The sequence below is a fragment of the Sinocyclocheilus rhinocerous genome, unplaced genomic scaffold (assembly GCF_001515625.1).
Source record: "Sinocyclocheilus rhinocerous isolate Xijiao unplaced genomic scaffold, SAMN03320098_v1.1 scaffold813, whole genome shotgun sequence".
Classification (NCBI taxonomy): domain Eukaryota; kingdom Metazoa; phylum Chordata; class Actinopteri; order Cypriniformes; family Cyprinidae; genus Sinocyclocheilus; species Sinocyclocheilus rhinocerous.
The window spans coordinates 755,773-771,689 of NW_015654524.1; the positions used below are offsets into that span (position 1 = coordinate 755,773).

General features: G+C 39.2%; 1 protein-coding gene across 1 annotated transcript in view; it reads left to right on the forward strand.

The window, feature by feature from the left end:
* The window catches only part of LOC107717564 (semaphorin-6B-like), a 132,925-nt gene extending 117,219 nt beyond the window's left edge, over window positions 1–15,706 (forward strand). The window contains exon 19 of the mRNA XM_016524354.1: window positions 13,075–15,706. Coding sequence (XP_016379840.1) covers window positions 13,075–13,997 — 923 coding nt within the window. The 3' untranslated portion in view covers window positions 13,998–15,706. The remainder of the gene's footprint in view (window positions 1–13,074) is intronic.
* Window positions 15,707–15,917: the final 211 nt, after the last annotated feature.

A 15,917-nucleotide genomic window follows, 5' to 3' on the forward strand; every position in this document is an offset into this window, starting at 1 on the left:
CCCTAGATTCAATATGAAACTCTTAGTAAAACAAAATAGTGATCATAATCATGCTGAGGCTGTGTAGTTTTAAAAATGTTTAATAAATGCCGACTCGCGCATATGATCCGCTCCGTGCGATCTCGTCTCTGGACCGGAGCCAAAGTCCGGAACAGACTGTGCGCGCTGCCGCAGTTCGCGTGACACAACGTGAAACCAGACCTCATTTGCCCCAATCGAAAGCATACACTGTCTGAATCGTTCCCTCTCGCCTACATTGTGCACTACGTGCCATTCACTGTACAGGAAATACTACACTGTGAACAAGCGACCGATCTCAGCCGCAGCTTCAGCGTCTATTTATAGTGTAGGGGGCGGGCGCTTCGGCTTCTAGAGAGCGTTTGATTGGTCAGAAGATTTGATGAGGAGATGAAGTATGATGTGACGTCAAAAAAAATCGTTGAGCCGTTTTGGTGGAAGTGACGAACTAAAAGCTTTGAATGCTTGTATCTTCTAAATGCGAAGTTTGTCACTGTTTTGGAGCACACTGCCTTATAGATAACCTTAAGACTAACATATTGATATTAACACCCAAAAAACTTTAATTTTACATCAAGCTTTTTTTTCTTTTTTTTTTTCTTTCATTTCAGAAAAGTCTATTCACTGCAGTACAATAAAATGGCTAGTTCAGAAATAACATGTACATTTTCATGTCTTAAGAAAAAATTATTACCATTTTGCTTATCCAAGGCTTCAGATGTCAACTGCTTTGTTATTTTAGTTTAGTTCAAAAACAGTCTGTTATTCTTGATGTTGCAAACTGGTATTTACCTCTAATTTTAATTTGTTATCATAATCATAAACTGCTTTGTAGCTCAAATAGTTTTACCATTTACTGCAGTTTGCTATTCTTCTATTTATTTACAGTACTTCTTGAAAAATAAGGTGGGTTGCAGTTCAATTGTTTCACTGTGCCAGTATCCTTTTTTTGCAGCAAAATAGACTATTTAATTCAGAAGGAGTAATTTTTTTACATTTTTGTTTCAATAAATGCTCTTTTTTGACTGTTTAGAAAGTTTGAAGTGAAAAAGTTACAGTATGTTAATGGTACATCAAGCTCTTTTTATCTCAAAAGAGCAAGGAAACTTTGATTCGTCATTATATGACCCGTTAAGTGGTCCTGCAGTGAAACTAAAAGCTTTGAATGCTTGTATCTTCTAAATGCGAATTTTGTCACTGTTTTGGAGCACACTGCCTTATAGATAACCTTAAGACTAACATATTGATATTAACACCCAAAAAACTTTAATTTTGATTTTTATGGGGACTTTAAAGTTGCCAATATATTAATAGTACATCAAGCTTTTTTTTCTTTTTTTTTTTCTTTCATTTCAGAAAAGTCTATTCACTGCAGTACAGTAAAATGGCTAGTTCAGAAATAACATGTACATTTTCATGTCTTAAGAAAAAATTATTACCATTTTGCTTATCCAAGGCTTCAGATGTCAACTGCTTTGTTATTTTAGTTTAGTTCAAAAACAGTCTGCTATTCTTGATGTTGCAAACTGGTATTTACCTCTAATTTTAATTTGTTATCATAATCATAAACTGCTTTGTAGCTCAAATAGTTTTACCATTTACTGCAGTTTGCTATTCTTCTATTTATTTACAGTACTTCTTGAAAAATAAGGTGGGTTGCAGTTCAATTGTTTCACTGTGCCAGTATCCTTTTTTTGCAGCAAAATAGACTATTTAATTCAGAAGGAGTAATTTTTTTACATTTTTGTTTCAATAAATGCTCTTTTTTGACTGTTTAGAAAGTTTGAAGTGAAAAAGTTACAGTATGTTAATGGTACATCAAGCTCTTTTTATCTCAAAAGAGCAAGGAAACTTTGATTCGTCATTATATGACCCGTTAAGTGGTCCTGCAGTGAGACGAATGAGTTTTTAAAAGTTATTTTTAGTCTCTCAATTAATATGAGATTGCATAAAAGCTGCATGCATAGGAATGAGAAAGAACGAGAGGAAAATTTCAGTTGAAATGGTGCATAGCTTGTCACGTTGCAGGGCACTTGTGTACAATGAGAATATATCTGCCCAAATATATCTCTCTGCATCTTTCTTCCACCTTCACTTCACCTTGGTGTTTGAGTAACCGATCAGGCAGTTCCTGCCGTCTCTCTCGGTTTGCTCATCAGTGTGAGGACCATAATTAGAGATGCGCCAGCTCTTCCTGTGCCCTGACCAAGCACTTAGCGATCTGCTTCAGAATGTCAACTCTCCTTTTGCCTGATGCTCCGAGGGGAAGCTGATCAAAGTAGATGTAGACATCAGATGCTTTAAATTAGCTGACCTGTGAGGCCTGCCCTTAGAGGCCCGAGACACGGCCGCCAACAGCCACTTGTCATTCTGCATTTTGAGGGCCTATCTCTTTGGCTTTATCTTTCTGTTTCTCTCTCCGTTAGGGGAGACATGCCAGGTTGCGAATTCTTGTGTAATGATGGCCGATGACTAAACTAGCAGCAAAAGCTGTGCTCAGAAATCAACAACAGTGCTTGAAACGATTAACTTGTTTGTTGTTGGAATGAGTACATGTTGTATAAAGAGAGAAATGCTGGCTTGAGAGAGGATAGCATGACATTTTACATTCTAGCCTTTGCTCTCTCGCCCGATCTTACCTCAATGTGGTGTTAACCCTTTACAGGTCATGACCTTTAAGTCAGCCATATCGATAGCAGGATTAGCGGCTAATTTAACGCTCCTTAAACTTCAACAGTATCCCTTTCATTGTAAAATTGCAGGTCATGTGAGGGGTCGAGCAGAAGTGAATTATTATGCCAAAGGAAGTCTAAAATATACATACAGTACATATGTACTACTGTTCTACTACTGTTCAAAAGTTTGGGGTCACTTTTTTTGGAAGGAAAATACTTTTTTTCAACAAGGACCATTAAGTTGATCAAAACTGATGTTACAGACATTTAAATTGTTACAAAAGATTTGTGTTTCAAATAAAGCCTGTTCTTTATTTGAATCAAAGAATCCTGAAAAAAAATTGTGGTTTCCACAAAAATATTAAGCAGCTCAACTGTTTTCAGTATTAATAATAATTAGAAATGTTTCTTTAGTACCACATTAGAACAATTTCTGAAGGATCATGTGACATTAAAGACTGGAGTAATGGCTGAGGAAAATTCAGCTTTTCCATCACAGGAAAAAATTATATTTTAAAATATATTAAAATAGGAAACATTTATTTTCAATTGTAATAATATTTCACAATATTCTGTTTATACTTTATGTATATCTGTGCCAAAAGACAGTTTGGCTTTGACAGATTGTGGTTCCTGAAAACTACTTACGGATTGCTTTAAAAAGTTCCCCCAGTTCCCCCGAAACTCACTGAATAAGTTTCTTACTGGGGTAGAATCCAAATGTACCTGCCACTGGTAAACGTTAACTACGCTCACTTATGGGAGCGACGGAGTCATTGTTTGCACAGAAACTCATCAGCAAATGTCAGTGCTGTTAAACCAGGCATCAAAAGGGAGGGAGACATCAGTGTAGGAGAGAACTGTCACGCTCCACCGTTGTCACGAGTGAATGGACTGCAAAATGAGGCTTCTCCTCAAACCGGCAGTTCAACTATAGTACGTGTACAAAGAGCAGACAGTCATAAGCCCCATTATGCTTTCTTTGCATCTATATCCCACCCGCTTACCCTTTTCTCCCATGTGTGTACGTTGCTGCAAAAGCATTTGAGTATAATCACAGAGTTGACACAGATGTAGGCAATTACGCCGCTGTTAAAATATTTCCTGGAGAAAGGTGGTGTTTTGACTCTGCAAACAGTGGGTTGCAATCACAATCTAATTGAAGTCCATGTTACACGAAGAAGTGCATGGTGGCATCATTCTTATAGAGTGGGATGACAGCCATGCAGAGAAAGGCAATGAGGCACACGCTGGCAAATTTGCTTCTCTGCTGTAATTGGTATCAGCTAGCAAACATTGATATAGTTATGTCTCATGTATTCTGCTGTTCACAAGTTTGAGGTTGGCAGGATTTTTTTTTTATGTTTTTGTAATTCTCTTATGCTCACCAAGGCTGCATTTATTTGATCAAGAATACAGTAACAGTAATATTCTGAAATAATATTTCAATTTAAAATGTCTATTTTTATGTAATTTATTCCTGTAATGGCAAAGCTGTATTTTTATCAGCTATTACTCCAGTCTTCAGTGTTCTTCAGAAATCATTCTAATATGCTGATTTGATACTCAAGTCAGTATCAAGTACGTTTTATGTCCTCAATAAAAGGAAAAAATGCTGTGCAAAGTGTCAAAATCAGTCAAACTGAATATATTTGATGTGCAATGTAAAACTTTTACTTGGAATGAAGATGACAGATGTTGTTTTGTAGTGTCACATTTAGTGTGAATCATGTTTTGTATGCTCTGTGGAGTTTTTTGGGTGGGTGTAATAGATTTTATAGAGGACTTAGATGTTACAGTGAATGTTTGTAAGACTGATGTGGTGCTCTTGCCCTCCAGACCTTTCAAACACTCCCACAGGGGCAGTTCATGTTCTCCTGAAGTAGCCTACAACATCTCATGACCTTCATGTCCAAGTCATTAATCTAGTCATGGACAAACACACACACATGTATGTCTACACTGAGGTAGGCCATTCGATGTACCGGACTCTGGGAAATTCAGAAGTGAAGAATGGACTTCCTTTCAGTTCACAAGTTGAAATTTGAATTGAATTGGCCACATCCCACAGGAAGTTGAATTGGAATGACAGGAAGAGTAATTAATGGATTTGAAATTCAAAGAAACTTAACTCGAGTTTTATAACACACTAAAACACAAATGATTACATGATTAATTTTAATTAATTATGCCTGTTTTTTTCCTGTTTTTATAGATGTTTTTCTCAACTAATTAGACATATTTCTCTAAAGTAATTACATGTGATTAGAAAGTACTGTCTCAGCAATTAACCATCAAAACAATATAATTCAGCCGTACCGATTTCAATTAGCTATAAACACCATATTGTTTATAGTAATTAAAAAGTTTGGTATTTTAATTAATTGATTATATGTTGGTTATTCATTCCATTTGAAAGTCTGGGGTGTATTACAATGACAATTTTACATGTTCTTTATGGGTGATAAAATAAAAAAATATTTCATTTATGCCTAATTTTCAAATGAAATATATATAATTTTTTGACATTATTTTAAAAATATATATTTAAAACCCATTTCTTGAGGTGGCATTTGAAATATTGATTATTAGTTTCATGTGATTTTTTTCTGATTTATAGGTAATTAAATAAGATACTGAAGATTAAATGTATGAGCCATATATGTATATATTTATTCATATATACATATTATGGTGCTCATGCAATCAGCCTGAGTTTGATTCTAGTCAATCAAACTCAGCCTGAGTTTGATTGACATTTTCCAGTTTTCTTCTTCTCCTCTCCTGTCATATCCTGTCCTTTCTTCTCTATATTATCAATGGAAGTGGCAAGGTGCTGTGTGTACATTAATGAGGAAAAAAAATTAACTTAAATGATTTTAGCAAATGGCTGCAATATAACAAAGAGTGAAAAATTTAAGGGGGTCTGAATACTTTCCGTACCCACTGTATATAATTTTTTGACATTATTTTAAAAAAATATATTTAAAACCCATTTCTTGAGGTGGCATTTGAAATATTGATTATTAGTTTCATGTGATTTTTTTCTGATTTATAGGTAATTAAATAAGATACTGAAGATTAAATGTATGAGCCATATATGTATATATTTATTCATATATACATATTATGGTGCTCATGCAATCAGCCTGAGTTTGATTCTAGTCAATCAAACTCAGCCTGAGTTTGATTGACATTTTCCAGTTTTCTTCTTCTCCTCTCCTGTCATATCCTGTCCTTTCTTCTCTATATTATCAATGGAAGTGGCAAAAAGGTCCAAAAACTACTACAATGTGTCATTTAGTAAAAGATTGCTCAAGAGAGGGAAATTAGTGTATATATGTGGCTGTGTTCCAATTCACAGCATCTCTAGGCAGAGTTCACTAGAATAGCTCACTTAACTTGACAAAATTAGTTATTTTGGAATGCTGAAGTGCACTTCCCAGGGCACTATCTGGCAATTGGAACGTAGCCTTATTGTGTGAGAAATCTTGGCGTGTTTGACTGCAGTGAGGGAGAGACTCAGGAGCATAAAAGGACAACAGCACTGCCACTGAAGCCTGCAGCACAACGAGCCGCCTGTTGTGGTGTTGAGGATGTTGCTGTGGCGGTTGCCAGGCATGTTGACAGGGCATAAAGAATCTCCCCGCCACAGATCATCATGACTGGGTGAAAGTGATAGCTCAGACAGGTGTGTGTGTGTGTGTGTGTCAGAGATACACAATAACATCGAGCAAAACATCTCAGCCTTAGAAATACCTTGCATGCACCCACGGGTGAGGTTACACCATTTTTCTCTCTCTCTCTCACACACACACACGCACTTGATGCGAACAAGCTGTATCGATCATTCTAAAGAGGATTTTGTTCAGTTCATCAAGCCAGAGACCTGTGTCTCTATTGAGTCTCTGTCTGACAAGCATGAAAGAGACATTTTAAGCCACCACAGCAGATCGCGAATGACCCAGAAAAGTTTCTTAATTCAGTAAATGTGTGGAAAAATGATTCCACCTCAGTCAGACAGAGCCTGAAAACTCAACATCTCCGTCATAGAGGCAAACCGTCAGTACAGGAGTGTTAACTTAATACAAATAAGGTAGTGTTTTTAACAGCTGGTAAAATACAGTCATATGCGGAGCACTGACAGACAGAATTTATGTCTTCAGCATGCTGGAAACATTAACTTGAAATTGGAGGTTTCGTGGTTGTGGTGGATGCAGATGTCTTGCTTTGTAATTGGCTAGACTAATAGCACCGGGTCGCTTTCTGAATTTATAACCCATGCTGGAAATGTCGAATATTTTTTAATGATTTCATTTGAGAGTTCTCGCCATTCAGCCCTAAATTGAGGCTATCAATTTACCAGCAAACCTTGTGTTACAGTAAAGCCCCCATCAGCCACATCTGTGGTATTGCAATGCAGTACACATTTGCGTACTTGTTTGATAAATTTAACACAGCTGAACCGACTCTCATCTGCATCCTCATTAGTGTTTGTTGGCAACGGTTGCTGCGAATGGGGAAAGCTATGTTGAAAAACTATGTGCTAATTGACTACAATTCATTGCGGCTGACTAGGCGGCGTCTGCAGAATGTGGAAAAGGTGAGCAAGCGACAACAGGCAACAGTGTTTAGCAGCGGACTGTTTCTCTTAACATTGGGCTCCGGTAGAGTGGCTCATATCCTGAGCCTGCCCCCAGCTCAACACCCCTCGTTATTTCGCACAGTCCTTTCTATTTAGTCTCACGTTAATCATCGTCAGACATTGTGGACTGTAGCGTGCACAATTATGTTGGAATTAGAAACTCTGAACCGGTGCCAGGAAGCCTTTCACCTTATTGCAATGCTATAGGCCATGAGCATGCAGCTCTCTCTTATTGAAAATTGTAGAAGAGTTAATCTGCAGAATGTGGAAAAGGTGAGCAAGCGACAACAGGCAACAGTGTTTTAGCAGCGGACTGTTTCTCTTAACATTGGGCTCCGGTAGAGTGGCTCATATCCTGAGCCTGCCCCCAGCTTAACACCCCTCGTTATTTCGCACAGTCCTTTCTATTTAGTCTCACGTTAATCATCGTCAGACATTGTGGACTGTAGCGTGCACAATTATGTTGGAATTAGAAACTCTGAACCGGTGCCAGGAAGCCTTTCACCTTATTGCAATGCTATAGGCCATGAGCATGCAGCTCTCTCTTATTGAAAATTGTAGAAGAGTTAATTGAGAACACGTGCAGATGTACGGAAACCTGCTGGCTGTATATTGATCTGAGAGTTTGGCTTTTAAAGTGTAAGCTAAGACGCCTTAAATGTCTTCACTACTATCTTTCTGTAAACACTCTGCTTGGAGCCAGTTAGTTTAATGTTGTTTAGATCTGATTTCGCTGGGCTTTCTCATGAAGCTCAGGGTTGGACAAGGTTGGTTGCATTATTTACTCAACCGAATGTTGTTCCAAACTTTTTGTTCTGTGGGAAAAAAAAGAAGATCTTTTGAAAAATGTTTTTGCGTTTTTGTTTCCATACAATGAATGTCTATGTGGTCTTCTGTTGTTTTGGACCCCATTGACTTTCATTGACTTTCAAAGTATCATCTTTTGTGTTCTGCAGAAGCAAAAAAAAGTCATGAACAACAACATGAGAAAATCATGAAAGAATTTAAATTTTTGGGTGATCTATACCTTCAAGGTAATAGCTGAACTATTGATGTTGTTTTAAACCTTTATCACTTATTTCTTCCATAGAGCAAAAATATTAATTTTAGGTTGCAGTTTTATTCCATATATTGGAAGTGAATGAGGACTAGTGTTCCAAAAAGCTCCTAAGTTTCCAAAAAAGCATCATAAAAATAGTTTGTATTACTATTTTGCTATTCTCCATGTCTTCTAAAGTCAGCTTTGTGTGAGGAACAGACAAAAATTTAAGTTGTGTTAAGCTGAGACTTAAAATGGGAAATAATGAAAGAAGAGTGCAAGAGTCAGGCCTTTTTAAATGAAATGATCCATTTCATATGAATTGGACTGATTTGATTCTCAAGTTCAACTTGGTTAAAAGCTCACTGAAAAACAATTTAAATATCAGTGTTTCTCCCTGTAGGAATGCCATCATACCAGCATCTAAAACTCAACATATGCTGGTGACCAGAGTTGCTGGTCTTTTCAACATGATTAACACAAAGCAATGGCAACAGTGAGGCTTGAATACAGCAAAAGATGGCTGACATGTCGAGAACCAGAAAGGATTGGCAGACGGAGAATAGCCTGCAGTGTTTCTGCAGAGAAGGGAAAGTGTGTGTATGTGTGTATGAGAGAGATAGAGAGCAAGAGCGAAGTCAAGAGAATACAAGACAGAGATAGAAAGAGAAAAGATAATGAGTAAAGTCAGTGAACCATAAGCCACTGCTACACACACACACACAAATGCACACGCTCGCATGTAAAGCCTCGTGCTAACATGAAACACTACGCAAGCTCACACACAGCAGTATCTAACATAGTGCAGAAACTACTGCATGAATAAGTGTTTGTTACATAAGCACAGCTGATAAGAGCCTATTTTCAACACACGATACTCTTTCAGCCTTTGCTCGAAGGCCAGTTAATTAATAAACCTCAGGAAGGTTGCTTATTTGCTAGAAGAAAATCCATATTCCACCTGAGGTTTTTAACGACACAATCTCTACAAGAAACCGAACCCTGCTAGCATTTCATTAGCCGCCTCTCTGCTTACAGGTTGAAAAGAGAGACAGAGAGCAATAGAGTGATACAGGGAATAAAAGAATAAGGGTACGTCCCCAGAGACAGACAGCCAGCAGAAGATGAAAGGACGTGGCACAGAGAGAGAGACAGAGAGAGAGACGAGCGAGAGAAGATGTGCACAGAGATGGAGAGCGATAAGCAACAAACATCAAACTGCTAGTGAATAGACCCGGGGAAAAGAGAGGCAAAAGCAAGGCAGTTAGTCCCTGGGCTCTGAGTATTTTAGCACTTGGCCTATTGCCTTCCAAAAGACCAATTCTAACTAGACTGCTCCACCGCCATTGTTCGTCTGTAATTGGAGCTTCCAGCTCAAGACGTGCTCGCTGCGCCTCAGCCTGACAGTCCGGCTGCCTTCCATTAAGCTTTAATAAGTGAATGGGGAAAAGGGGGGTTTCTGTCACCCCGTCGGGAATGAGGAAAAGAAAGAAACCATGCCTGGGACTATCTCTCGCTCTCCGTCCCCTCCCGTCTGTGTATTTTGTTTCCCGTCACGACAAAGCTGAGTGACTACAAAGGTAACATCTATAATGGCCCTGATCTATTCACTGCATGCATGCACCATCTTCTTACTGTAAAAAGGGATGGACACATTGCAGGCGAAAGCAGAGAAAGAATGAGAGGTGGCCCTCTAGACAGGCGGGCGTTTTAATGCATCTCTTTCATTATGGAGAAAGGCCCCTGTGGTTTGAGTAATATCTATCTGAGGCACCATCAGAGCTGCGCCCAGGAAAAAGCGACTCACGTATATACAAAGAGCGTTTGATGTGTGTTTTAGTGCTGCTTGCAAACAAAATTGTGTTTTTATAGAGGCAGGCTCTCAGGGAGTTCTTCATGTCCTCAGGTGCGCTTTCAAAAGATTTCAAAGGAGTTTACGATAAGGTTCAATTTGATGGTTTTACTTCTTGCAATATCATTTAGGTTTTAAAAGTACATATTTTTCAGAAAATCATTCATGACTCAAAAGACTATTTTAAGTTAAATAGGTTAAATACAAGTTAAGTTCTAGAGACAGCATGTGTGGCTGCAGTTGATTACCAGAGAATAGAAACTAAATAGCAAAACTAGATGTATTTTGTAGTTGAAATATTGAATCTTAATTTGCATACCAATCCAAATGATTAAGAATGCAAGATTAGAATTTGATTAGATTTACATACTATACAAAGTTTCCAGAATGCTACAGTATTTCCAATTGATTTTTTTTTGTGCATTTATTTATTGTAAAGCTAATATTGCCTAAACTATGAAAACATATATATATATATATATGTATGTAAAAATTAATGTATTACTAACATAAAAAAATTAATTCAAAACATTTAAAACAATGTGTGTGTGTATTACAATGTTAGTACTATTATATATAATTTTATATATATGCTAAATAAGAGGCCGGTTGCATAAATTGTTTAGACTAGTCTTACAAGTTAGTCATTTAATTTTTTTTCTTCAAGATTGGTCATAATTTTTTTTAGTTCAGTTACATAAAAATGTACATTAGTCTAAGTTGAATCTAAACAATAAAACCGATTAGTCCTTGGCTAACTGCTAATTGGTCAGACTAGACCTTCAGACACAGTCTTAACATAGAGGCTAAGTTTATTCAACTATCCCAAGGATGTTTATTTTCACCAGTCTTAAATGATTGCCATTTGTCTCTATTGTGATACATTGGTTAAATGTGTATATTAAAAATATTTACTTTAATAAATGTTTTTAATATTTGGTTCTTAATACCTAATGCCTTGTTGTACTTTATTGTAAGTGTTGCTGGCACATTTGAATTTCCATTTTTTTCCACTCCAGAGTTTGTTTGAAAATTTCACAAAGTGTATCACACAGAGAAGTGGAGTCTTCAAGCAATCAAACATCACTTCATCTTCCACCCCGTTACCTCGTGCCACTGAAAGTAAACACCACAGTGCATGAACATAAACAACCTAGAAAATAGCATCATCTCGCATCCCACTCGTTTACCACATCCTTTCAGGACCCTGGTTCCTGATACATGATTGGGGCCCTTGTGAATGCCAAGTGGGTTGTGACAGCATAAACAAGTCACTGTTTTAGTCAGTGGTTCGTGAAGTGAACCGCCCCATGCCAAAGATGTTTATCCAACTTCTAACAGCAATGCAGCCACACGCCGCCAGCAGCAGTCAAAAAAGTTAATCATAAAGATGACGAAAACAAAAACTAATAGTTTACCACACTTTAAACAGCAGTTAGCATGCTGGGAAAAGATACACACACCTGGTATCTGTCTGCGATAGTATAAATATAATGCCCCCACACCACAAACAAAATAGACAGAGAGTGGTAGCAGGGCAGAGACAGAGATAAACACACAATGAGGGAGGGCAGAGAGACTTGTGCAAGAGAAAGAGAGAGAAAAGGACTGAGGAAGAACCAGACACTGACTCAGCATCCACATGAATGCATTGATTGATTTGAGGTGTCGTTTCGGTAATGTGGTCTGTCCCTCCAAAATTAATACTGAGAAGTAAACATGTACAGTATATCACCAGAAAATTGATAGGCACTCGGTCATAACATCTCCCAATGAAATGACATTGTGCTGTACAGTTCCTTTCCCTGGTGCCCAACTGCAGCTAATATATCATTTAATTCAGCAGAGTCTTCCACACAAACACCCACATTGAGGCAGCTATTATGAGCTAATTATTGGAGCGAAATTTCTTATTGATTGTGCTTCCTCTCTTCTCATTTTATTTGATTTCTTAAACAAACAGCTGCAAGTGCTAATCAAGGCTGTTTATTTTCACCCATGTTAAATGGTTACCATTTGTCTTTATTGTGATAAATTTGCCAGTTAAATTCATTTGTTTCAAGAGCGTTTCATCTGCTATGCCATTTCATGATGTTGGTTCTTACTGTTGTGAGTGACTATAAGAACTTCCCTCCTGTTTTATTGAGTTTCCTGTAATTAATAAGATATTGCCTCTAGATTTAGATTTTTGGGTAGTTGAACAAAAACATTTCCTGAACCTATTTTTTTCAACATTAGATAGATAGATAGATAGATAGATAAGATAGCTAGCTAGCTAGACACAGACAGACAGACAGATAGGTGAATGGGGAAAAGGATCACTTGCTGTCACAGAGCAAACTTTTCTTAAATGATCTGTTGCAGCAGTATTTTTTATGACCACCTGTTTTGTCATCATCAATAATTCATTGGTGCTCTTCTAAGAACGTAAGTCTTCTGTCATTTCAAAGTGAATGGTATCCATTGCTCTCATCCGTCTGTACTGTGTCTTTAAAATCTATCACACCCAGGGCACGTTTTCAATCTGCAAATACGACTTAAAAGTTTCAGTATTTGTCAGAATTATTCAGTGCTAGATGTTTTCGAAAGTTAATGTTCCAAAACACGTAATTGATGATAGATGCTTTCAATCAGGAAGACAGTTATTACAGCTGTTAAAATCAACATCCACTTTAGGTAGCAATGAGTGCAATTAGTCTGCCATTTTCCTTCACTCATGCATTCTTCGACCTCATAGAAAAATAAAATGATTTATTTTTTTTTACTTAAAAAAAATAAACAACTCAATCTTTGTCAGTTATAAAAGTGTTCTTTATGCTCACTGTTATTCTTTCCATGTGTTTAGGTCTTCTGCAGGAGAGTTTCATCGAGGAACCAGATGGCTTGGTGTCCGTGAACTTGCTGGTGGTGTCAGTGGTTTCAGCGTTCGCCACTGGGGCGGCGTTGTCTGGTCTGATGGTGTGTTGGATAATGAGCCTCAAGCACCGCCAGCGCTCCAGAGCCAGTGGATCTGGCATGGGGAGTCGTCGCAAGAGTGACAAGGAGCAGAGCATGCTGGGACACGGCCACAGCGGTTCCATGATCAGCGTGACGCGTATCAGCGGCAGCGAACGACCCCGTTCGCAGGTTGAAAATATGTTCACCAACGGCTGGCCAAAATCTGGAGATATCGACCCAGGACTTCCCACTCCAGAACAGACGCCTCTGCAGCAGAAACGTCCCACTCCTAATGTCCATCTCACAGACTGCGATTGGGACCAGAGCCATACTTTCCTCACCCAGACAGGGACACCCTGCCCGGCGAACTCAGCAGTCATTTACTTGAGCTCCAAATACCTGCAAGGTGGGCGGCAAGAGGGATCAGGTGACGTTCCTCCTCATTCGGAGCGTCAGCGGTACCTCATCCTCTCCCATCCGCCAAATCAGCGGGAGCAGAGCGGGCGACCGTCCGCCCCACCTACTCGCAACTCTGCTGGTGAATACAACTATCCGACAACGCCTCAGGACTCACCTGACCGCAGGAGGGTGGTTTCGGCTCCTACCACACAGTCGGACTATGGAGAACATCTGCGATGGTCCCGCGACGGACTCAACTTCAGTAGTAACAACGCGACTCCTTCTGGCCACCACCCGTATCCCATACAGCCACGCACTAATGCTGCGTTAATAAGGCCAGGTCACCACACTCAGAGAGGGCTCAATGAGATACAGGACTACAGCCACCTGCTGGTGAAAAGTGTAAGTGAGCGCAACCCAAATGGCCAATGAGTGGTCCAGGCCCGTTCACACCCCTCAGAGTCCCATCACCCCCAAGACCCAGACTCCTTCTGTAATCCTGCCCTTCCTGTCCTCTCTCACTGCCATCCAGTGTCTTTGAAGTCCCCCACCAGTGGCTGAGCTCTAGGACTACCGAGTGTGAGAGAACGAGAGCTTTAATGGTTGATGGTGTTAAAGCCGCTGTCCTCTCCTGCCTGTGGGGTGATGCCACTTAGCACGTTAGCGGCTTCTATCACGCCCTGTCTAATGAAGCGGAAGGATCGCTTAGGAATAACGGCTGCGTTGGGTGATGGGAGGTGAAATACATAATCATAATCCTGCGAACGGCTACGTTGACTGTTTAGCATAGTGAAGCGGTTCCGGATTGTCTCTCTGTGTAATCTCAAGCCCTCTAAACCATTCAGTAGAAGTGATCCGTTTCGTTTTCACCTCTCTTGCTTTACATTTGCGACTGCGGATGCTTCTTTTGTGCATCCTTTGCAGACAAGCTTAAACTTCCTTGTGTCTGTTTGTATGTGTATGTGAGCCGCGCCAAAACGGGGATTAAAATGTGCTTGCCGGCTTGACTTGATGTGAAAGCAAAATGGCCGACCAACACTGGAGTTTCTTAAGTGATCTGATGTCAAATGACTGACTACCCCTCCCTCTCTTAACCTATTATGTGTCAGGAAGCAATCAAGACAACTGCCATGTGACTTTAAAGACTTGTGTGCTGGAATATCAGATGTAAATGGGTCATGGAAAAGAGTGTTCGCCAAAAATCATGGAGGAATCAACACATGCTTTCTGGACGGAGCATTGGAAGCACTGTGGAAATTACTTTATATTGCGTACAGGGACATATGTTGTTGGGTGGACCCATTTATTTTGTGGTGTATCTTAAAAACCAAGAAATTTTGTGCATTTTTTATCCCCTACACATGCTAGAATTAGAGCAGGGCATTTGCAACACTTTCTCTTTCTTTCGCTCAGTCTGGCTTCGTTCTCTGCAATCCATTGAGTCGAATGTGAGCTCGGTTGTCTGGGCCGAGTCGGGCCGCTAGGGAGCTGCATTCAGAGTGTCTCACTGACACTGGGTGTCTTTGTGTGGCCCAGCCAGAGAAGACCATCCTAACAACAAATAACCATTAAGAGTCATTGCCTAGCCATCAGCCCAGCCCAGGAGAATGTCAATGAGGAGCCAGACAGATCGGACCCCTCTGGGTCCCCCCTCACTGCCAGCCTTCACAAACCTCACGGAATCAGATGAATACAATGTTACATTTAGATGGAGAGCAAAAAAATCAGACCCACTGGGCTCCCGATGGCACTGTGCCTGCTTCAGCCATTGTTCAGTTTCCTCTGGCTCTCTTTAGATTGCTGTATGTTTGTTTCAGGGTTGTAAACCCCACGGGAGGGAGAAAAGAAATAGTGTACTATTAAATTCATTCACCTCTCAGTGAACGACATTATCTCTGTTTTCTTCCCGTGAGGCAACGGTAATTTAGTGTGTGCTAGTGTGTCCACTAGAGGGCGGTAATGCACAGCGAGTTTTTTTGTTTGTTTTTTGTTTTTTGTTTTAGTTTTTTACTTGGTGCTCAATTTACCCTTTTTGCAGTGTGAGATGACACATTTCTGGAGTAATTACGTTGTAAAAATGTTTGGATTTTAACTTTAAGTTTTTTAAAGAAATTAATACTTTTATGATTTCATAAGGATCATAAGACACTGGAGACTGGAGTAATGGCTGCTGAAAATTAAGCTTTGCCATCACATATTAAAATAGTAAGCTGTTATTTAAATTTTTTGTATCAAATAAATGCAGCCCTGGTCAGCATAAGAGACTTTTTCAAAAACATTAAAAAATCTTTCAGACCCCAAAATTCTAAACATTAGTGTATAACACTATACTTTGTTATATTTCCCTAGCAT